This window comes from Columba livia, chromosome 1 (genome assembly GCF_036013475.1).
Source record: "Columba livia isolate bColLiv1 breed racing homer chromosome 1, bColLiv1.pat.W.v2, whole genome shotgun sequence".
Taxonomy (NCBI): Eukaryota; Metazoa; Chordata; class Aves; order Columbiformes; family Columbidae; genus Columba; species Columba livia.
Window position 1 is genome coordinate 134,387,926 of NC_088602.1, and position 22,779 is coordinate 134,410,704.

A 22,779-nucleotide genomic window follows, 5' to 3' on the forward strand; every position below is an offset into this window, starting at 1 on the left:
GGAATGTCTTATTTATTGTCTAACCTTGTAATTATCCTGCAAAAACAAATACTGGGGAAAGGGAGGAGGGAGTTTGAACCTCTTTTTTCTGGCCACCTTCCACCTCCCCTCACTCTCACTGTCACTCCTGGCAGTGTAACTAATGGTCATATCTGGATCCAGCCCTCCCCACCTCTGCTCCGCTGACATCATAAATTATCCAGATCTAAATGGACAACATTCATTAGCTGTGCACTTTACAGAAAGAGCCAGCTCAGGAGCTAAGCGCTCGCCCATTTTTATTAAAAGTTAAAAAGCTCCTTGCTGTCACGGAAAGGGGAGGTTGGAGGAGGTACAATGGAGGACAGTGCCGCAGAGCTAATAAATAAAAATAATAACTATTACCATTGGTTGAGTGACCCAGGGAGAAGAGCACTACCGAGCCATTTGTTGTTCCCTTTCACTTGTCAACAGCAGTGGCTTAAAAGCCTTCACCATTGTTCAGGGCCTAATAGCACCTGTTGGGAAGATAGGAAGACAGCTGTCAGAAAAAAAAAAAAAAAAAGGAAAAAAAAGGGAAAAAAAAAAAGAGGGAAGATTAAAAAAAAGAGAGCGGGAGCGGGGGAGGGTGGAAACCAATGATTAGTTCAGTAACGTGTACTCCGGTGCAGCTGCAGCAGGACATTTTGTGGCTCCCATTGGGAAGGAGCCCCCAGCGCCCCAGCACCCACTGGAGTGGGCACCGGCACAGCTCAGAGTACACAGGGGTGCTGGGCAAGGGGAACGGAGCCCTGCGTGCCTGTTTCCAACAGCAGCGATAGTTAACCAAAAAGACCCAACCAACCCAAACCCCAAATCAGGCCTCAACAGTGGAAGTTGCGGCTTTGTGACAGAAGTGCTTGTTCCACTATTTTTCTCTTTTTTTTTTTTTTTTGTTTGTTTTTTGTTGTTTTTTTTTAATTGGTCTCTTGTGTTGGCAAGTCTGGATCCTCTTCCCTCTTTGTCAAGGCAAACATGACCTGTAAGGAAGGTGAGAGGTACAGAGCTCTAGGAATCAGGAGCTCACTTTGCAGCTGATCCTCTGGAGGCCAGAGCCTTGTACTCCTTGGTGGTGGGAAATAAGTGCTGTGGCAAGGGCCAAAAGAGAGGCTATTTAGAAAATTGTCTCCTCAGCTTCATCTCATACAGTCCTTGCCTTTGTAATTTTGAGGGAAACAGTGAACACTTCAGGACTCCGTTTCTTTTTTTTTTTTTCCTTTTTCAATTTTTAAAAAAGTTGCTTTGAGATTTTTCAGGTCGAAAAGCTGTAGTAACTGTATGTGAAGGGTTCCATTGCTGCTGTTGAATTTAGGATTTGAGAAGTGGAGTAGTTGAGCTTTAGAAGGATTTCCTTGAAATTCTAGCCAAACACTGTAGTTTTCAATTTATGTTTTACAGTTGTATAGATTATATACTTTTTGCCTCTCTTGGGGTTTTGTCTTAGAGTTTTTTCAAGAAGCATTTAATTACTGAAAAAGAGACAGGTCAGCACAAAAGATGTTCTCTGTCAAAGGATGAACTGTGGAATTTCCTTAGAACATCTTCAATGATGCATCAGTACCCATAAAAAGTTAGTGTACAGTCATCTCTTTGAATGCCTTTTCTTTTTTTTTAGCTCTTTTGCTTATTAGGGATGTGCTGAAGATGTAAAAAATTAGCAGACCAAAAACATTGCCCTCTGTTAATATTAACAAGATATTATGGCCCTTTAATTAGAAACTGACTGTGTTGGTAGCACTAATACAAAAATGTATTTCAGGGGAATATGTATTTCAGTGGAGTGCCTCTGTCCAACTGAGACAGAAAAAATAAAACTGAAGTAAAATTTAATGGTATTTAATTCCAGATGTCTCTGTTTTTATGTTGTTACTCTTGAAATAGTCTCTGGAAATATTAAAACATCTTTGTGGTTTCAGAATTTCAGTGAAGCTCAGGCTTGGTATAGTGCTGCCTTCTGTCAACTGACACAGGTTTTTTTGCTGGGTGGACCACTCCTGAGAAAATCAATTCCTTCTTTCATTTAGAGATGATGGGAATTAAAGAGACATTAGAAAGCTGAAGAACACAAATTAAGACAAAATTCTCTTTTTTCACGCATAGGAGATTTTTTTTAAATTTCATTTTACTGTTGCCCTTCTTTTCATAAGGATTCCTACTGGTGTAATTGTAATGTCAGTGACAAAAAGGTTGCTGTTCTGGTGTTTGAAAGTAAGTTACTCTGTTTCATTTTTTATTTTTGTATGTCAGGAAGGTGCGGGGAATGTTTTTTAAAATTTAACTTATTTTTTTTTTTAAGTTTGATAGGGATAAATAACTTCACAGAATCACTTGCTTCCTTCTTTTCTGTTAATTTAATTAGGGTCGAAGAAGTGGGTGGTAGCAGGGAGTTGGGATCATTCTAAAGATTGTGTATGCTGAAAAAGATGTTCCAGCAACAGTTGTGCCAGTGAAATGCCGCATTTGGCAGAATGCGTTCACGATCGGTTCTTTCGGCCAGCTCGCTGGCCTGGATCTCCAAAGGCAGGCAGGAGCTTAATTCCTTTCCAGAATGAGATTTATGCTCCTGAATGCCTTTGGGAATCCAGAGCGCTGAGTCCCAGCAAATTTCAGTGACAAAAGATACGTTGTCCTGTGCATGGCATCCAGTGCCATTCACAGGGCCTCTGTGTGCCCTTCTCTAGGGGACACAGTTGCTCTGCTGCGGTACAAGATTCAATCAGTTCTCCGGTGTAAGGACTGGCCACATCCTACTGTGTATTTGCAAGGACAAGGATTTAGATGGAGGGTAACTGAGCAGCGACTACAAATCATGCTGTTCTAGTGTTTCTTCAGGATAATGACGCTGTCGTGGTTTTGTGGGGTATCTTGCAATCAACGCAGACCCATCTCCATGCAAATCTGAGGCAACCAGCATCAGCTCCAGGCTCAGTGTGGAAGATCAGATTCATGCCCTGGTACACAACTATGAATGCCACCTCCCCAACAGCAGGAACAGGTGGCAATTATTATACAGCAGGTTGCAACCCTATAGTATTATTATTTAGAGGGTAATCAACGTACATTTAATAGCCTTGATGGGGTCTCTTGTCACCAAGGTATGTAACGCAATGAAGTATGTACTCTACAAGTTGGAGTGGTGGAAATAACAGAGGTTGAGCTGGAATCCCACGTTGTTCTGAGATGAGAGCAGGGATGCAGGCTTGTTCCCTGACTCAGCGCTGTGTTTGTCAAAGAGGTGGTTTGGTTGAGTATGTGGGTCTCAGAAGGGCTTCGTGGATATTTTGTTGACATAGACATTGGCAGTGCAGAAGGGTGTAGGACAGACAGACTTTTAGAAATACATGAATTTTTCACGTTCTGAAAGTAGGCTCTGTCCTGAAGCTGTAAACCAATAAAAGGCATGGAAGTTGAGAAAATCTTGACTGTTGCCTGTGTAGTGCCAAAATGAACATAGGCTCTGCTGCTGGGAGACTGAAAGACCGGCAGAAGGTATTACATGACAGTCTTGATTTTGTTGCATTGTACGTGTCATACCTGGAGTGTGACGCTGCTCCCGGAATAGGTGACTATTTGTTGAAACAAGACAGCCTGAAAAGTACACAGCTAACGGTGCAGCTTCCAGTGCATTCGGGTGTTGGAAACTGTAACAGTTTCAGACAATAGCCTGCCTGTACCTGAGGGTGCAGTTGAATGAGATGCTGGTTTTGGCCTCAAACCTAGTTTAAGAAGTCCCTGTGCCCTCCCCCTGTCCTGCTTAGCCACGTGTTCCTGCCTTGCGCTGTGGTTTGCTGGCTCCTCACTTACATCCTAAGGGATAGTTAATTCAATAACTGGTGGTATAGTGTATCTGAATACTATTCTAACCTTTTCTTCCTAATAAACATCCTTGTGTTTTTAGGTAACTTTTCTGTAAGACTGGTAGTAAGCATTGGTGAGCAGTTGTAAAAATAACTGCTTGTATATTTGTAGATAGAGTAAAATGATGTTTTTAGTGGCATTCATAGATTACTGATTTATTTATTGTGCTATGAAACCTTTTTTGGCTATGTGAATTATTTTTTTTTTTTGCACAAGAAGCACTATTCTTGTGCCAGAAATCACAATAAAGTGTTGTATCATTCATATAGTGTATACTTCATTAATACAGCATGATGGGTATTGCATAAGAAAGCCAGCAACTCAAAAACAAAGTTATGCAAGTATGTGCAATAAGAATACTATGGTAACCTGATGTCGTTGTGTACCACAGGTAACTACAGTCGTCTGTGGATACAGAAGTTGATTTTGTCCTCTGAAATAAAATGCTGTGGGAGCTAACATGTGGCTGGGGTGTGACTGGAGATTCCTAGAGCAGGAGGGCTGATTATCCCTGCCAGAGAAGGGAGCTTTTTAGTAGCTTTGGAAGCCACCCATGGACATATGCAGCCCAGCTGTTTTCTGCACAGTGGTTGTGATGGAGTGATGTAGGAAGAGTCATGCAATGATGTGCTGGCCAGAGCACCATAGCTTCCTAATAGCTCATCAAAACTTGAATATTGTACTTAGCACCACATTTTTGCTTATCACACCTGAGCAACTATGTCCTAAATTTGAACAATATTTACTTTTGTAGAGGTGTTGCCCAGTGTCTTCTCCAAAAGTTTAAAATGCTTTTAGGCTGTTGAAAAATTGCAGGACTTCCTGGAAAGCAAGAGAAAAATGTATGTTTTATGGTCTTTGATTTCCAAATTTAAATACATTCTGTGTTGTGCCTGCTCATGATTCATCGTGTCTTGCCTAGCTGCAAGTAGTTCCCTAAAAGCATGATTCTGTTGATGGAGAACCATATGTGTATGCAGATGCTGTATGTCTATGTAACCTACTGATACCAACCATTTCTTCACAATAGTTGCTTTATTTTCTCTGCTATGAAAATTGCTTCTGATTTTGTATAGGTAAGACCTTCATTAAAAAAAAAAAAAGGTGCATAAGAAGATAAATGTATTGTGTCTGTACATGTGTTTGTCTGCTCTTATAAAAGAGGAGTGGAAATCTGCCCTTAAATCTTGTTTCCTGATTTAAACCAGAAAGGGTTTGTTGTGGTGCATGAACGGGGGTTCAGTGGGGTGGCACATTGATAGGTGAGGGTTGTAAGAAACAGTGAGTGGAATTGTGGCCAACAGGTGTAACGTATTTATGACCGTAGCAGAAGAAAAGGGTGAATAATGGATGGAGGGTATTTGCCAGCTCTTTCATAACATAATGGAAGGTGCTTGCCAGAAGTGGAAGGTATATCAGCCAATGTTAAGGTTTATTCATGATCATTTGTGCCGACCAAATACTCCTTCCTCTAGGAATGACATGTGTTGGCAGGAAATGTCTGGTCTGGCTTGGGTATTGAGCAACTCCTGGCTTCTCTCCACTCTGCTACGCTTCATGTCATCATCCTTGCTGAGGCCAAACATCTTTCTTTTACTTTGTTCTAAGGAGCTTTTCATCCCAGGACAAGAGCTGTTATGGAGGAGGGAGCGCTTTGGGCATCTCCCCGAGAGAGCACCCATGTGCTTGAACACCCAGACACCATGCGAGTGGGAGGCTCCAAGACTCATATGGTTCCTCTAACATGTGGTTGACTTACACCAACCTCCTTCCTTTTTATCGTAGTTGTCTCTTCTTTATCATGTCAGAGCTTTGCTCTCCCTTCTCGTCTTCAAATATGGCTCTTCTCGAAGAGCCTCATGTGGAGAGGCCCCATCCTGCACCTTGTCATGGCATGACGGAATTACGTTCCTTTCTCTGCAAGCAGGCAGCTGCATGAGACTGAAGTTTGCTTTTAGTAAATAATCAGCAGGGGCAAAAAGAGGTAATAGAAAGAGATTTGGCAGTGAAGACAGACTCTAAGCTTTTATAAGTGGACTCCCAGGACTGTGACCATGGAGCATGGATTGAAAAGAACTACTGGAGAGGTTAGGCCTGAAGGGAACACTGCACTGTGGGACTGCATTTTTGGAAGGCTGATGAGGCAGGTTTAGGTACGCTTGCATCTGCACTGCCACTGAATTGAGAGTAGGATTAGGTCACTCCTAAAGGCGAGTTACAATACCTGAAAGCAAATAACACAACTTCTGGAAGTAGACTTAAATTAAATAGAAGTCTATCAGGCAGTGCTAAAAATGGTGCATCTTACTATGGCTTTGTATCCTCAGCCACTTCCTGGAAACAAACTGCTCCTTTCTCAGTGTGAAAACTTTAAGTCTTTCAAGCAGATAAGTCAATGAAGCTATATTTAAACATCAAATACAGAAGTAGAGGAACAGTGGCATGCTTGTTAGCATACAATAAGTTAGATTTAAAAGCGATTTTATGTTAATTTGCTTAGATGCTTTGCTTTCCAGTACTGTCAGAGCAATTCAGCATAGGTATGTGTGTGCCCAGCATGTATGGATGCATGTGTACATCCATACATGGAAATCAGAGCAGTTAACATGGGACTACTACACTGCCGAGAAGGTGGTTTGATTTCATACGCTGAAGGCCTGTGTGAGAATTACTGGCTGCTGGCATCAGTCTCCAGGTCTCGTTGTTGTTGATGAGGGAGTCAGCCTTAATGGTGCTTGGCACGGAAGGGATGGAGGGAGGGAAGAAGGGAGAAGGGAGCCCAGCAGGACGGGGGGCACAATGTGGCTGCTGCCACGACGACTGGCACAGTCAGGGCAATTCACCAGTGGGTGTTGCCATACGCAGTGATGCGAAGCAGCATATGCAAGTAACAGAGGCAAGGGTGAAAGAAGAAAAACAAAATGCACTGTAAATGTCTTTAGAAAAGGGCTAATGACTGATAAATGTGTTAAACAAAGGCAGCTGAAATCATTTTTGTGGATTAGTAAGTATCTCTATTAATTCAGTCATTCTTCTCTTGACCACCATTTACTTAATGATGCCTGTTATTCTTTCTATCTCGGTCTTTCTCTTTGGTGCCCTACCTGTAATCCTCTTCAATAACAACACTTTTCATAGTGTTTCTGGAACAAAAATGCTTCCCAAACTTTAATGAATTACTCTTCACAAACAACGTCTGAACAACTTTCGTATATGTGTTCATACTGTGCTGTGGATAGACTTGGAATTGTTTTACTATGTGCTATTAAGACCTAGGCTGCACATAGGTAATGGGGGGATCTTCTTAGCTCAAGTAGGTCTCAGAAGAAGTGGGGCTAATCATGGTTTCCTTCCGAAGATGGAATTAGGAGACATTCTGAAGAGTCACGATACTCAGAACAGCAGAGTACACTGTCTATAGCTTTTTGGACATGCCAATACGGATTATCATGATACATGGTTGAACTGATGCAAATCCCAAATCTGTCACAATATAGTTCGGATTTTGGATGTAGCAACATTGTTTTGGTGAATCAGAGAGGAGAATAAGTGTTGCTGTAAGGATTAGGAATAACATTTCCTGTGTGCAGGCCACCTTTTCCAGTTTCAAGCTGTACATTATATGAGCAAGCATTAGAAGTTTTACTGACTTTCTAATAAATGCAGAGAGTGATTGCTTGGCAAACAAGATACAGTGTTTATTTCTTTTCTCGATTTGAGAGCATCCTCTTTCCAATGAAGTAAAAAAAAAATAATCAACAGCCAAACCCAAACCAAACCAAAACAAAAAACACTGAACAAAAGGTAGGTTTGTTTCTGTATAATTCGTGAAAGATCTATAGCTGTAACCTTTGAAACGGTTATTTTTATTTAAGATGTGTAAATTTAATTTTTTTTAATGGGGTGCATAAATGACATAATAAATGTTTGTTTCCAAGATGTGGTGCATAATGTATTTCACAAGCAGTTACTGAAATGTGATAAGTTGAGTATATGAATAGCATATTTTATGTAAGTACAATATGTTCACATGGTATATAGTAGAATTAAACTAGCTGTAATTTAATATAGCTCCTTAGCTTTAGAGATGGGAAAGCTATTGTCTTTCAGAATTAAAGTTCTTTACAAGTATTAGCAGAAGGACTATTATTTGCTGATTCTATATCAAAATTCTGTTGAAGTGCCTTATGTAAAAATTGCAGTTGAGTCAAGAGAGGCTTGAAACTTAGTACATCGATGAAATACGATTACATGTTTGGGTTGTTTTGTTTTCTTTTTTGTTTTGCTTTTTTTTAAGGAAAAAAAAATCTATTTAAATAGTTAACATACAGTATTTCAACAGGGGAAACGCTGATTAGATCACCACAATCTATTTTATGCCATCAGGAATGCTGAGGGGCTTATAATTGTGTTAAATTTTCATATTACTCATATTCACACATTAATGAACAGATGCATTGTTACTATTGGGATTTTTGCCATTTGGCCTTTCACATTCCTAATCATGATTTCCTACTGAGATCTTTACCGTTCTCGCAGAAATCCAGTCATTGATACACGACCATCCAGCGCACTCATTATTCTCCCCTTGTTTCTCCCGGTATCCCCGGCGGGAGTCAGGTTGCAGGGACACTCATTTGTAACGCGAGGCCTTTTCGCTTTGGGGTTTCTGCCGCGGAGTGAAGACGATTTTTACTGATAAAGCCGGTGCCAACCCCCCCCCCCCCCCCCCCATTCTTCACCTCCTCCCCCTTCCCCGTGAAGCAGCAGCGGGCGGGGAGCAGCTCTGGGCTCCGCCGCGGCCCCCGCCAGCCCCGCCGATCGTCTACTGTTGCTTTAAGGGCGGCAAGTTAGACAGAAGACTTCTGTTTTCTTGACGAGAGCACCACGGCGAATATTTTGTCTAGCTGCGGGGGGGGGGGAGAAAAAGAAAAAAAGCTTTGTCGTGGACTTTGCTGACAATAGACTTAAAAGTTAAAGACGGGGGTGCTTTTGGTGCCTGGAGGCTCTGGAGCCTATTGTCAGCTCGCAGTGGATTTCTCTTGCCGCATTCCTGCTTTGCAAAGGTTTGTTAGCTTTTAATGACTGACAGCCCTCTCCTGCAAATACCGCATTTGCTCTGGCCTGTTTACACGCTACTCGAGAATTTTTTGGAAAGCGCAGGGAAAGAAAAAAAAAGGGCGCAAGCGGCGGCGTTTGTTTGACCTAGTCATATACGTTTGGGAAAATAGTTTTTTTTGTGGGTGCTTCCAGGGGACGTACAAACTTCAGAAGTAGCTGTTCAAGTGCTTGGAGCGCGGCGGCATCGCCGTATCAGCAACCCCGGCGCGGAAATATCCCTTGCACTGCAGCTTCTCCCACCTATTTCGTTATCTTTTAATAGCAGTTTTAGGGTTTCTGACGGCAAACTTGCATTCGTGACCGAGTCCGTGGTTAAGAGCGAGGAGCGACTCTTCCCTGCCACGCAGAGAGCAGGAGGCACACGAGGATATAGGAGAAAATTGGAGAACAAGTGTTGCAACGTGTATCAAAATGTTAAAGTAACCTCTTCTGCGTTAAATGGGATCCGGCCGGCAGCCTCTGCGCGTCCCTGTTTGCGGGGGGGGAGGGGTGCGGTGTAAAAGAAGAGGGCACCCGTGTGCCCGTGTCAGCCTAGTTGTTTATACATTAATCCGATACTCGTGTGGTTGGTTTAGCGGGAGTCCGGGGCCGTTCAGCTCCTCGCGTGTGTCGGATGCTCTGCACCCCCGGCCAGGGCGTGCAGCCCCGCTCCCTCGGAGCGTGGAGTTGGGGCGTCGAGGAAGGAGGTGGAATTAGGCAAACAAGATAATGAAGGTTGCTCATAATGGTTTTTACTGTGGGGAAAATTAACCAGTTGCTAATAATTGTATGGTCTCTAGGCCAGACGGTCCCTTTGATAAGTTAACATGTACTCCCTTTATGCTCCTGGTAGGGGGTAAACAAATGCCTGAACAAATACAAATACACATAAACACAAATGTGGAGAATAGCAGTATATGTCTTAGATCCAGATAATAAGTGTGGGTATTGTTATTTAGATGGCGCATACTGGGACACTTATCTTTTAGTACACTCCATTTTCTAACTGAATGCAGTGCTAATCGCGGGATTGAAAGCTATTGTAATTGTGTACCCATCTAAATGCTGACAAGAATATACAATTACATTGTTTGGAATTGAGTTTAATGTTCTCTGAATTTTATTAGCATTTATATTTACTTATGCATTAAAATTCTACACAAAAAGAGGTCAGAATACAAGAGTTACAGACATAAATATCAGACCCATCCACACCCTCGCTGCATTTTCCTGAAAATACTGAACGAATATATTTTATTTTATTTTATTTTATTTTACTTTTAAAGGAAGTGATAGAATCTGAAATGAGCAAATAATGGGTTTCCATTCTAAGCAATGCCTTTTCTCTCTCTGGATTTTGCAATCTTTTAAAGCTTTTTTCATATCCAACTTTTTATTATTATTTATAATGTGCGTGTTACTGGAAAATCTTTCCACAGTATGCTTACCACCACACGATGTTTAAACACACATTATAAAGTGGATGTAATTGTAAACACTCAGAGGGATATAATTACATGTAGCAGATTTAGGAGCTAATTCTTTGCTTCTCTCTCTTTTTCCCCTCTCTCTCTCTCTCTTTACTCTGCATTTTATCAACATAATTATTTTTTGACTGCAGACTAACACCCAGAAATTGACAGGCATCCATTATAGGCAGCAACTTGTTCACCAAATTGAAAAACAATGAACTGCAGGTTTATATGTGCCCATTGTCATACGAAATTACCGAGGCTTTGTTCCACAAGAGCAAAAAGCTAATGGTTTTGAAACAGCAGGTGACAAAACACTTTTTTTTCCTTTTTTTTTTTTTTTTCCCTCCCCTCTTATCAGTTTGTTGATGAAGTCATTACGAACTGGGGCCCAGAACAGGGTTGGCCTTATTTTTAGCAGATAGACTTTTAATGAGTTCTATTGTGGAGACAGTCATGTTGATTTGCTTACATATTTTTTTTCCCCCCTTCACTCAGAAACCCCCAGTATTGAAAAGCTACTATCAAAGGACTGGAAAGACAAGCTTCTTGCCATGGGATCAGGGAACTTTGGAGAAATAAAAGGTAACGCTGCTTCTATGCTAAAGCAAATTGAGAATGAATATTCAGATAGCACTGCTCGTCTTCTCCTCCCCTTGAAACATTGTAATTTGGTGCTTAAATGAACTGTATGCTCTCCATCTGTGATAATATAAATAAATGAAATGGTATATTGCCCTAAGTGAATCTATCTACGTAAAGCCTTTGTTGCATATATCGTTCTGTGTTGTAAGAGGACACATCCTATTGCTGGACTGGAGGAAAAAAAAGTAAAATCACAGATCAAACACAGGCTTATGTGGTATCAGAGTATAACAGAGCTCAGCTTCTGAAATCTGAGGGTGATTAGAAGTCCTTGTCAATTTTTGGACAGATTTTGATGATGTAGATTTTTTGGACTTTTCTGCATGTAGGAAGAAAAAAAAACAGCAAAGTTTGTGTAATGATACCACTAGGTACCGAAATTAGCCAGTGCAGATTTTAAAAGACAACGTACAACATCTGTGCGCTAAAGCACGTTCTTTTAAAGCCGTACTCCAGAAGGAAAATGACAAAATTTGACCACTCTCCAGCAGCAGTAGCTTCTGCTTTGCCAAGATATTCCCCATTTTATATGTGTGAGGTCATTTTAGGGAACCTGTAGTTGTTTGTTTTCATGTAATTTAATATTTTTATAATTCTTCCTCAGTGTTTGTGATGAGGAACTGACTCAAAATACATGTCTGTCAAAAAATGTAGTTTTTAGAGCAGCCGTTATCACACTGAAAAGAAACAGTGACTCCGATTCTTCTCCCATTTGTATCACTGTACATCTGGAGTAGCAAAATCCAAGCCAATGTTGTTTTGGAAATGTGAAAGTAGAAGGAGATTAAAATTAAACCCTTCTTTTATGTTTGTAAACCAGATTTCATTTCTCTCCGTTATTTTGGGTTTGTTCACTTACTAATGTTGTCCCTGATACTGTGATCCTCATTCAGGCAGGCTCCCAAACCTCCTGCCTGACAGGCTTAAGGACCTTCTGCACAAGAGGTGGGGAGTATTCAGTAGTGAATACAAGATGACGTGCTCTGAGAGGTTAATGTATTGGTACATGTGCAAAGATAGTGTTATTTTAATTATATGTGCCTTCCAGCTTGTCACCGATAAGCCACTGCCATTAGTTTGCACTAGGCCACTGACTTACACAAGGAGGAAAGTATGCCACTTGCTTCCCCTTGCTTCTCCCTAAGAGGCTGTAATTCAAAAGTATGTATTCGTTACATATGTAGAATAACTTTAAAACAGAATATAGTGCTTCAGCCTCAAATAGGATGAGATATTATTATTATTATAAGAGAGGGCCAAACCGTGGGTTCTTTATTCCCACCAAGCACATTTTCTCCATGTGCATAAAGCAGCAGGTTATAAAGAGGTAGGTAGGGTAGCCACTGGGCTTATCTGCCAGTTCTGGTTTATAAAAGCATATTGTTTTAAAATAACATCATTGTCTGCCATGAACTGAGGAATCTTTAACATGTTGCAGGGCCAAAGTACTCGGGCGGCTTCCATACCCACTTTTGGGTGTGCATTTCAGCAGTTCTTGCATGTTGTCTGGAGCCTCTTTAACTCTTGAAATGCTGGAGCCTTTGGACTCTGTAAAGCTGCTCTGAAAAGTGCTGCTCACTGAGAAGGCAGCCTGTTCCCACTCCTTATGATCTTTTTCTGTTGGAGGGCAATCTTTTTTCCCCCCTTCCTCTCTTTCCCTTTCACAAGCTGAACTTGAAAGCGGCAGCAGTAGCTGTATGCTAGCACGAAAGAAATTCAACAGTCCTTTCAGTCTTGCCCGGGGGGGAGGATGGGGAGCAGCAGCACAGCCTCAAAGAAGAGTTTTCTTTGCTTTAATTTTTGTTTTTTAGCTTCATTTTTTGAACACAAGTCGAGGTATTGTTCTGTAGCTCTGTTCAAAAGCCTCACATCTGAGGCTTTTTAGTGCAACTGTGGTTCTATGGTTGGGGGCATGGTTATTAGGTGTTTGGATCAGGTTTGGCAGTAAGCTGTGAAAACAGGCACTGGTTTATTTTTCCTACTGACTGCCGTGACAGTTGCAATTATTGTCCATTGTTCCTAGGTGGCTAGAAAGGAGGGAGGATACAATAGAGCATTGCCCTCTGGGGGTAAATGAATTTGACTTACAGGTTCTTGGGGGGTCAGGCAGGCTGATTATTTAGTGCCCAGGAATGTGGTTTTCATGGCACCGCAAGCCATGAGCGGCCAACAAACAATGGCTCAGCTGTATTGCAGCTGTATTTAGTGAGGCAACATGAAAGGTGTGCAAGTTGAGCTGCTTTATACTCACGTATGCGTGTACAAACACACATATATTACGCTAGAAAATGGTCTTGTCTGTCTATAGGAACGTAGAGTTATTAAGTTTTCCAGTTGTGACTTTTTAATTAATTTCTTTCTATAAATGGCTTGGCAGCTGCATTTTTCCCCCTTATTTCTCTATTAGTGATATTTGGAAACCTTGCACAAGTAGTGTCTTGTTATTAATACACCCTGGAATGTGGACAGCGCTAGAAGCTGTACTGCCCAACTGTCTTATGCACGGAATAGTTTTTTCCATTTAACTGTTCAAAATTTCATTGTGTTTTTCATTAGATCTGGGGGAGTTTTAGTATGTCATATGCCTAAGTCTCAGCACTAGGCTACATACCATTAATGCCCAAGTCTGTGCTATTACCACTGAGTTTTATTCTCTGTGAGAGATTAAAAGAAAGGGAGACAAAGTGGAAGACTTTATTTTCTGTTAGTGTTATTTCTTCTAAGTTAGAGAGCAGTAATATTTTATTAAAGATAGAGGAGCTGGTGAATGGCTGGCAGTCACCAGACTCACTCACTTTGTGTTCAGTTATTTCTCTTACTTGTTTTGTTACTTTTGGCAGCTAATTTAAGCCCCCCTTGCTTTATCTTCACACCTGTAAAATGGGAGAACCATCACTTAGTATCTGCAGAGGTGTAGCTGGAAACTTTGAGATCACAGGTAGATGGATCTATTTATGTCTGCTTACTAATGGAAGAGGAAATGTGATACTTAATTCCAGGACTTGACTGAAAGTCACTGCAAGGGAATACTCTTAAAATGGGACAAAATCTACAGCCTGTCATATCTGTAGAGATTGTAACTCACATGCATCTGTTTAGAGAGGTAGTGTGGGGCTAAATAAGTAATACAAGTTTGACACTGGTGATGTCTTATGAAATTTTGTTTTGAAATCCATGGAATTTTTACTCTGTTCAAAATAAGTCAGTTGATAGTAAAACTTACAAAACATGTCATTAAATTGAAATATTTAAAAATAAAGCTGTAATACAATATATTCCGTTGGTTAAAGCCCGTTCAAACTTACATCCATCATATTCAAGAACAGGGCTCAAAAGGCCTCTGGATTGTTAATGGACAATGCAGTTCATTGGATTCAGTGGAGCAGAGAGAACTTCAGGTCTCAAAATGGTCATCTACAGGAAGGAGAATAATGCCCCTTTCTGCTTTCAGCGTAGCTACCTGGTCCCCATGCATTGTGGGGTGAAAGTGGTTGCTTTTCTGCAAAACAGCAGATGCAACATGTGGGGCGGACAATTGGCAGGGCAAGGTATAAGAAGTTTACTTCTACACTCTTCAGTGTCACTTGCCATCCATATACTTAGAAAATTAACATGAAACTTCTGTTTGGCTGGTGATGGGCCTCCAAACTGAGCAGACTTCAGGGCACGGTGATGGCCCCTCAGGTGGGCAGGTGCATCATGAAGTGCACAGTCTTGCTAATGCTGATGTGAGTGAGGCAGCTTTAACCATGATGAGAACTCTTTTTAAAACTTCCTGAGTGTACACAAAGCCTTTCTGCTAATCTTGTCCATCTCTTGCTTATCGTGAGTTGTCAAGAAATAATAATACGTATTTTGTATGTTCCCCACTTAGCTAATTTTGAATAGGTGTGTGGAACAAAAGACTGAACTGACTTTTGTTTCTAATCTTTCGGACTTGGTTTTCTGTTGAGGTGAAGGCATTGTTAACAGTGATTGCACTTGAATCTTTCAAGAAAGACCGGGCAAGCCTGAACCTGATATTTTTTTGTTGTTTGAAAATCCTTCTCTATTGTGCACGATTGCTCCTAAACAACTCAGGTAAAATGTTTTCTGCACTTGCTGTGAAAGGGATCATCATTAGGGTAAATTCAGCTCTTCGTTGTAGCCACTTAAATCTAGGTGACTCTAAAGACTGTACTGGAGTAACCACAGGTTTATGATTGTAATGGAAAGCAAGATTAGCCGAGCAATCCTAATATATTATGCGTGATAACATAGACATTTGTTTTGTGCAAGAAACTGGGTTCCAAGTTACATGAAGTATCAGTGCAGGTATTATATCAAGCTGTGTTTGATGTGTGATAGCGCTGTGTTTGCTGAAGACTCTAATCTTGCTTATACGTTCATAAGATGGGGCATGAGAGAGTATGCAGTGAACAGTCTTACGACTGCCAATAATGGATAAAGAGAAATAATCCATTCAGCGATACTATAGCTCATCAGAGCCCATGAATTAAAGACATATGTTATGTAGATTCAATGTATGGATTAAAACGGATAATCTGGTAGGTGACACACAGAATCTTGAGATAAGTGGGCTATGCAGATTCAGTATATGGATTGTGACGGATAATTCCATTTAAGTAATGCTGGACAAGTTGAAGACAAGTAAGCTTCGGGTGGTGCTCAGGTTATGTGCAGTAATCCAGTGAGTGACACTTGGGATCGCATAATCTGTAAACTGAAGACAAGGAAGCTGGGGATTCTGCATTTAGATGTGGACAGGAGGAAGGAGGGGGAAGGGGAGAGAGATTATTCATGGGGAATACATTGGGTTCAAACCTTTGACTAATAAAGCACAGATCCCCGGGAGATGTGTGAAAGCTGCACACTTAGGAGCTATATGAATTTTGCATTTGCAAATTAATGGTTGAAAAATGTTTGCAAACTTGTGTCAAATGTGGATGTTTTGCATGATTTTTTGTGGATAGTATTGTCTCGGGAGTGGGAAGAGAAGGAGGGTGAGAGAGTCATAAGTGAAGGAGGTAAGATATGTCTGGTTTATGGCTTTTAACAGAGATAAATTCAATATTTATTGCAACCTACTTAGTATCTTCTTCTCAGTGTTTATTTTTTGGGGGTGTTTAATAGTAGCAAATTGCCGAGAGTGAGCTTTAGTCTTTTGTTAGTAGTGCCGGGGCGGGGGGAACCTGCCCAGTGGAATACAGGGAAACCTAAGTTTTGAGAGGAAATTTGGCAGCTGCCGAACTAGTGAAGGTTGATCCCAATGCAATATGATACTCCCAGGCTGCAGAGAAGTAGACGGCGCCAACTGAGCCACACCAACGCAGAACTTCTTTCAGGCCAAATGAAAGCCTGAAATGCAGATTGTGACTGGATGGAGCTACTCCTATTGGACCATAGAGCAGGAGGTTAGTTGAGGGTAGTATCTGTGGAAGGAGGGTTGGAGGAATCTTTTTAAAAGCGTCTAAAATGCAATAAAATGTGAATTTGTGACAAAGCACCAAATTTGGGCTGTTCCAGATTTTATATATGTATATATATATTTACATAAAGATACTTAATTCGATAAGAAAGAATCAGGTTCCAGCTAATTAAATCAAATACAACTTTTATTTTTAAGAAATTATTCTTAATAGAGAAAATACAATAAAATGGAACTAACTGAAGTAGCAAATGCCAATGGCTTTATTTTGTTTGAATATATGGAGGCCAAACCACTATATTTAGAAATCATCCGCAGGGTTGGGTGACAAAAGGGACCTAAACCAGTTCTTCTTTGTACTAAAATTACCTGAAAAAAAGTGCTGATAGAGATGAATGTTGCTGAGCTACAATTATATGTCTGTCAAAATAGAGCCAATATTCATATACATACATATATTTTACCATTTTTCCTCCTGCTGCATAAAATTCCAGCAGCAAATGCTATTTCTCTAGCCTAGTTCTAGCTTGTTGTCTAGGCAGTAAAACAATGAATAACCTCTTGAGAAATAGTCTCAATACAAATGTTGTCCATTCCTTTTGTAACCTTGACAATAAGTTACTAACCTGGTTGAATACTGAGCTTTGTTTGCAGTCTACTGTACCAGAGCTTTTTCTGACAGCAAATAAAGAATACTCTGACAACTTCTTTCCAGCATTGCAAAATGGTAATGTGCTGGTCTGTTACAGAGCAGACGGCTAAGTTTTTGTCCCCACAGAATATTAATTCTTGAGGGTAGTAATGGCAAAAGATGGTAATTGTTCATAATTTGTTTTTATTCATGCTGCAAAGTCTTCCACTGAAACATAAAAGATTAAGGCTGTCTGTATACTGAAATAAATAACTTACTTCTAGCTTACTGTTCTAAAAAGGACTTCTATTTGTCAAACAGGGAAGATTCATTACATAAATTTGTAGGTACAGACAAATCAGTTTGAAGTCTGGGCTTTTTCTTTCCTTGCTTCTTTTTCTGGTGGCTGGGGCTTGCTGAGTAAAACGCAGTCAGAAAGTTTTCCTTTATTATGCTGACTTCCCATATCAATCAGATGAAGTCATTTAATTTAAGCAAGGTAGGTAGTTGTAAGTGACGGCAGTCATTGTGCAGTAAAGTTGGCTTAAATACTTAATGAAAAAATGCCAGTTTTTAGATGTTTATGTCCTGACAGCTCCAAGATTTACTGGCCTGGAAAGCTATGCCAGTCCATAATAAAACACTCTGAAGTATTGATTAGGGAAGCACCAAGGGAGTTTGCACACGTGCACAACCGCATAACCCACATCCACTCACAAATATATACCAGCAAGTACGTAATTTAAAGCATATACTCATTGCTTGGTCATAAACATTGGACATTTCTGTTTGAAGACAGAGGAAAGAAAGTTTAAATTCTGAACTTACCTCAGCCATTTAGATCTGTTTATCACACTACGTCTCCTGAAGGCATCACCTATGTCTCCATCACCTCCCCATTGCCTCACATATACAGCTTCAGGCGACGTCAGCAGCACGCCAGTCTGTGCAATGAGGGGAGAGTGCTCCTCTTTACAATTATTATCAGGTTTTAAATAGATTTTTTTTTTAGGGGGAGCGTAACAAAGATTAGTTTGCTGTTAAGTAGAAGACAACTAGGTGGCCTCTATTTTCCTTTCCTGATTTCCTTACTGAGAAGAGTAATATTGGGTTTGGATTTCTAATGTGGCAGAGGAAAATGAAAACTGGGATGGGGAGTGGGGAAAGCAAAATAGTTGACAAGGGGATGAGAATGAAACTCTCAAGATAAGATACTGGAATAATACCCTCAAGAAAAGATATGTATTTTATGGACTGCTGATAATTTATTTATTCTTTGGATATAGTAATATCATGGCTGGTAGGAGCTTAATTATTCTGAGGACAGCTTAGCTTATAGGCTGTTCAGTTTGAGAAACCTCCTTCTTGGCTCTTTTTCATTTTTGTATTGAAACTGTTATGTCCCTAGCTTAAAAATGGCCCTGGAAATACACATCACAGGAAGTGCTAGGAGATGACTCAGTTTTTAGCTGGTGTATGGGTCGTAGTTATGTGCTCGCCACCCTGTTTTTAAATCAGAGCGAAGTTACACAGAAACTGTGTTAGGATGTGGTTCTGTCGCTTTGTTAGTTGGATGGCGTCAATAATTGCTTTATTCATAGGGTTCCTGTAGCTAGAGCCCTATAGTATCAAACCGAAGCAAGCAAAGATTTAATTATTTTTATATCATGTATCCCTTTTAAAGGCAGTGGGGAAATTCTTGGCCTTACTGACAGAGTCACTGCTGGTGACTTCAACGAGGCCAGCAATAAAATAAAATGGCTTACAGCGTGTAAAGTCAAGAAAGACTAAAAACTTTGCATCTCATTTTTCTCTATCTAGGAAAGTAAAGCGTACCACTACCTGTCTACCTGCTCGCAGCCTTTAAGAAGATCAACTAGCTAATGCTTTGAAATTAAAAAATACTCTATACTGCATGCTCTACTTATTATTATACATCTTAACATTATTGGAATGCAGATTACTTTAAAATATTCTTATTTCCATTTAATGTTTTTTTTTCCCCTACAAAGCTTTGTAGATACAGGAGGACTTTTTTTTTTCATTCGTAACCATAGATAACGATATGAACGCAATACAATATTATTGTGTCTTCCAGGCTTTGTACTCACACATTGTTTTCTTTGATTTTCCTTTGAAAGACAGATGCTGACAGTTCAAAAGCTATTTACGTAATTACTTTGATAGTAAACTGACTCGGGGGATAAATTTCCCTGTCTGTATGGGTGTGCGCGAGCGTGCAGGCGAGCACCCCTGATTGATAACATTCCGAGCAGTTTAATTGAGACATGTCAGCGGGATGGAGGGAGCCTCGCCACGTCCCTGCCCCTCGCAGAACGCGCTGCGCGGCTGCGAGCGGATCCGCGGGCTGCACGCAAACCTCCCCAGCGCTTGAGCATTTGCAGCGAGAGCTTGAAACGCCTGCTAAAGAAAATATTGGCTTCCCTAATTTCTCATTTACATTTTCATTCTGTCTAATAAATTATAATAAAGTATTTACTGTTTTGATCGCAAAAGCGATTTCTCTGCCCTTTTTTTTTGCTTTGGTTCTGTTTTGGGTGGATATGCCAAGGTTTCTCCTGTTCGTTTTCTCACTTTAAGTGTGTCATTTGGTCATATTGGTGTCTTCATTCTAATGTTTATTAAAATGTTACTGTCACTGCCAGTCTGAGACTGTGAATCAGAACTAAGAATGTGTAATAGTTTATTTCACATTTGAGTAAATTTCTTTTACTACTTAAACACTATTATGGTTAGTGTTGATCTGCGATGAAGTTTAGCTTTGGCGATACAGAAAGCCACTAATTTGAGTCTTCTTTTATTGCCATCTGCTGTGGGTTTTGCATCCACAACATGTTGGGGTTTTTTGTTTGTTTTTTTTTTTTTCTTTCTGAATCTCTTTTTGTGGTGACAGAGAATAAGCTGACGCATCTGGAAAGCATCCCTTCTTGGGCCATTCACTATACCAACCTGAAGTGTATACTTTGATGTTCCCTTGCCTGAGTTGTTTTGATAAGTCATGAAAAATCCGCATTTTGCCATTGCAGTGACAGAGTACAGAGAGAACAGTATGAGCACCTACAGCAATCTCCTGACAGGCAGGTGGTCTGGTGGTTAAAAGCTTTGTTAAACATAAAATGTGCAATATCTATTTGTTGTGGATCTGATGGTAATTAAGAGTAATTTTTGAGGCAGTCATTAATGTAAGCCACTCTCCTGTTACTCGTCGCTCAATACCCATGTTAAGTGGGTCTAGCTCACTGTCAAGTTGCACGCTGCAGTAATGGACACTTGTTTTTTTCACCCCAGCCACACTGCATGGCTGCAGTCAAAGCTCTGCAACCGTATGGATCCTGTGTGTGGAGCACAGGCCAGTACCAGAACCACTCCCAGCTCTGAACTACTTGGAGCAGCTCTAAGTGGGTTTAATAACCAAGTGGCTAAAGGTGGCTGCTGGTGCTGGTGACTTATCCTCACTGAGGTTTGCACCACCTCCCGAGTTCTAGCAGTGTTAGCAGCTGCGGGGATAGTTCATTCATTCCCAAGTAGCATGATTTAAAGCAACTGTCTTTATGTAGCTGGTGTTGTAGTTACTTAAAAGGACAGGGAACTGCTTGAGAGAGTCCAGCGCAGAGCCACAAAGATGATGAAGGGAGTGGAGCATCTCCTGTATGAGGAAGGGCTGAGGGAGCTGGGGCTCTGTACCTTGGAGAAGAGGAGACTGAGGGGTGACCTCATTAATGTTTGTAAGTAAGTGAAGAGTGAGTGTCACGAGGATGGAGCCAGGCTCTTCTCAGTGACAACCAATGATAGGACAAGGGACGGTGGGAACAAACTGTAACACAGGAGGCTCCACTTAAATATGAAAAGAAACTTCTTCTCAGTGAGGGTGCCAGAGCACTGGAACAGGCTGCCCAGGGAGGTTGTGGAGTCTCCTACTCTGGAGACATTCAAAACCTGCCTGGACACATTCCTGTGTAACCTCATCTAGGTGTTCCTGCTCTGGCAGGGGGATTGGACTAGGTGATCTTTTGAGGTCCCTTCGAATCCCTAACATTCTGTGATTCTGTGTGAAAAATGCTAACGTATTTTGCCCTGTAAACTACAGAATTCTTAAAATGGAAATCCCTCAGCTGCCAAGACGCTTCACATGATGATAAAGGTTTAGACCTCATGCACGCTAACAGAGAGAAAATAGTGGCGTTAGGGCAGAAGTTCACCGTCCTCACGTGCTCACAGTTTACAGCCTCTGGAAAGGGATATGAAAATGGCAACTGGTGCTATAACTCTGCCATACATTTCAATACACTGGAAAAAAATCCTGTCACTGAATGTGCTTATTTACTGACCAAGCTGTTGCCCTCAACTGACCATTAAATAACGTCAAGTATCATTTGGCCTTCATTTGTTCTGCAAACTAAGTAATTTATGAATGGCAACTGTGGAATGGCAATTTTGTTGGCCATTTCCACAAACAAAATTATAGAAGAGGTGTGCTAGGTAATAAGGATAGTATAATAAATATCAAACTTAAAGTGAATGCGGACACTTTACATTATGATCAAGACAGTCTGATTCAACTATCTTTCTTGTTTTTAATTTTCGCACTTGTCTGCAAGAAACCTCAAAACTATCTGTGACTCCTTATCAATGAGGCTTACTTAAATAAGTGGATAAGGCAAGGGGAAGTCTACTCCAAAACTCACTGTCTCACAGTAGATTCACGGATCTTGATCTCTCTTGCCTCTGGTTTTGTGCAGGTCACTTGAGAGTATGACTGTCTGCATACTTATTTTGCAAGGACTGACACCTTAAAGAATTCGGACTATAATTAGGTATTATTGGTGTAATTGGAAGGACATGCTAATCACAGGAAAATAAAGTGCTTACTAAGCCAGATTTTTCCAGAAAGTATTCTCCAACAGAAGGGTTGGGTTTTTTTTTAAGTTGACAGTGATAAATTCTTCCTTTCGGTTTATTAGCAAACTTAAATTGCTCAAGAAATATAATGCAAGAGGCTCTCTTTTGTCAGACTACTACCAATCCAGTTTATAAGCCAAAGGAATTATGAATTGTACTTACTAAGCCAGGACATAAAGCACCCTCCCTGGGCGTCTCAAAAGTTTCTTTAAAAAACAAGTGATAGTGAAGAGACTGAATTTGGTGGATTTGTCCCCAGCTGCACGGCCACGGTGCGATTGCAACTCCGGCCTCTCCGCCAGCATGTCATTGCCCTCACGGCTTGCTCTTAGCTCATCCAGACTTCCCTCTCATTCCTCCCATTTAAAGAAAGCTGTTGTTTTCCCTGGGGAAGAAGGGTTTTTTTGCTCCTCTCTAGGTAAATCAGATGAAAGCAGAAGCGGCTGGGCAGTCATTCCGTGCCGCCATCGGGGCACGTGGAGCCCGCTGCTCTCTCCCGGGAAGCGCAGCCCGAGCTCAGTGGCGCAGGGCTGGACATCAGCATTGCCTTTTTTGCTGCCGCTGTCGGTAGCTAACTCTGTGACCTCTCTGTCTCTCAGTTTACACATCTGGAAACATTTTTCCACCTTTCAAAGGTGTGGTGGGGATTAATTTGACTTTACAAAGTGCTTTTTGATTCCTGACTGAAAGCTACTGTAGGAGCTCAA

General features: G+C 40.9%; 1 protein-coding gene across 50 annotated transcripts in view; it reads left to right on the forward strand.

Annotated features, from left to right (window-relative positions):
• SOX5 (SRY-box transcription factor 5) overlaps positions 1 to 22,779 on the forward strand; it is a 732,238-nt gene that overhangs the window by 553,604 nt on the left and 155,855 nt on the right. For 47 of the 50 annotated variants that reach the window (XR_010466374.1, XM_065031395.1, XM_065031486.1 and 44 more), the window contains one exon: positions 10,947 to 11,033. The exons of the other annotated variants lie outside the window; for them this stretch is intronic. Coding sequence is in view for 46 of the 47 variants with exons in the window: in XM_065031395.1 (XP_064887467.1) it covers positions 10,947 to 11,033 (87 nt within the window). In the remaining variant the exon portion in view is untranslated. The remainder of the gene's footprint in view (positions 1 to 10,946; positions 11,034 to 22,779) is intronic. 50 annotated transcript variants of the gene reach the window in all.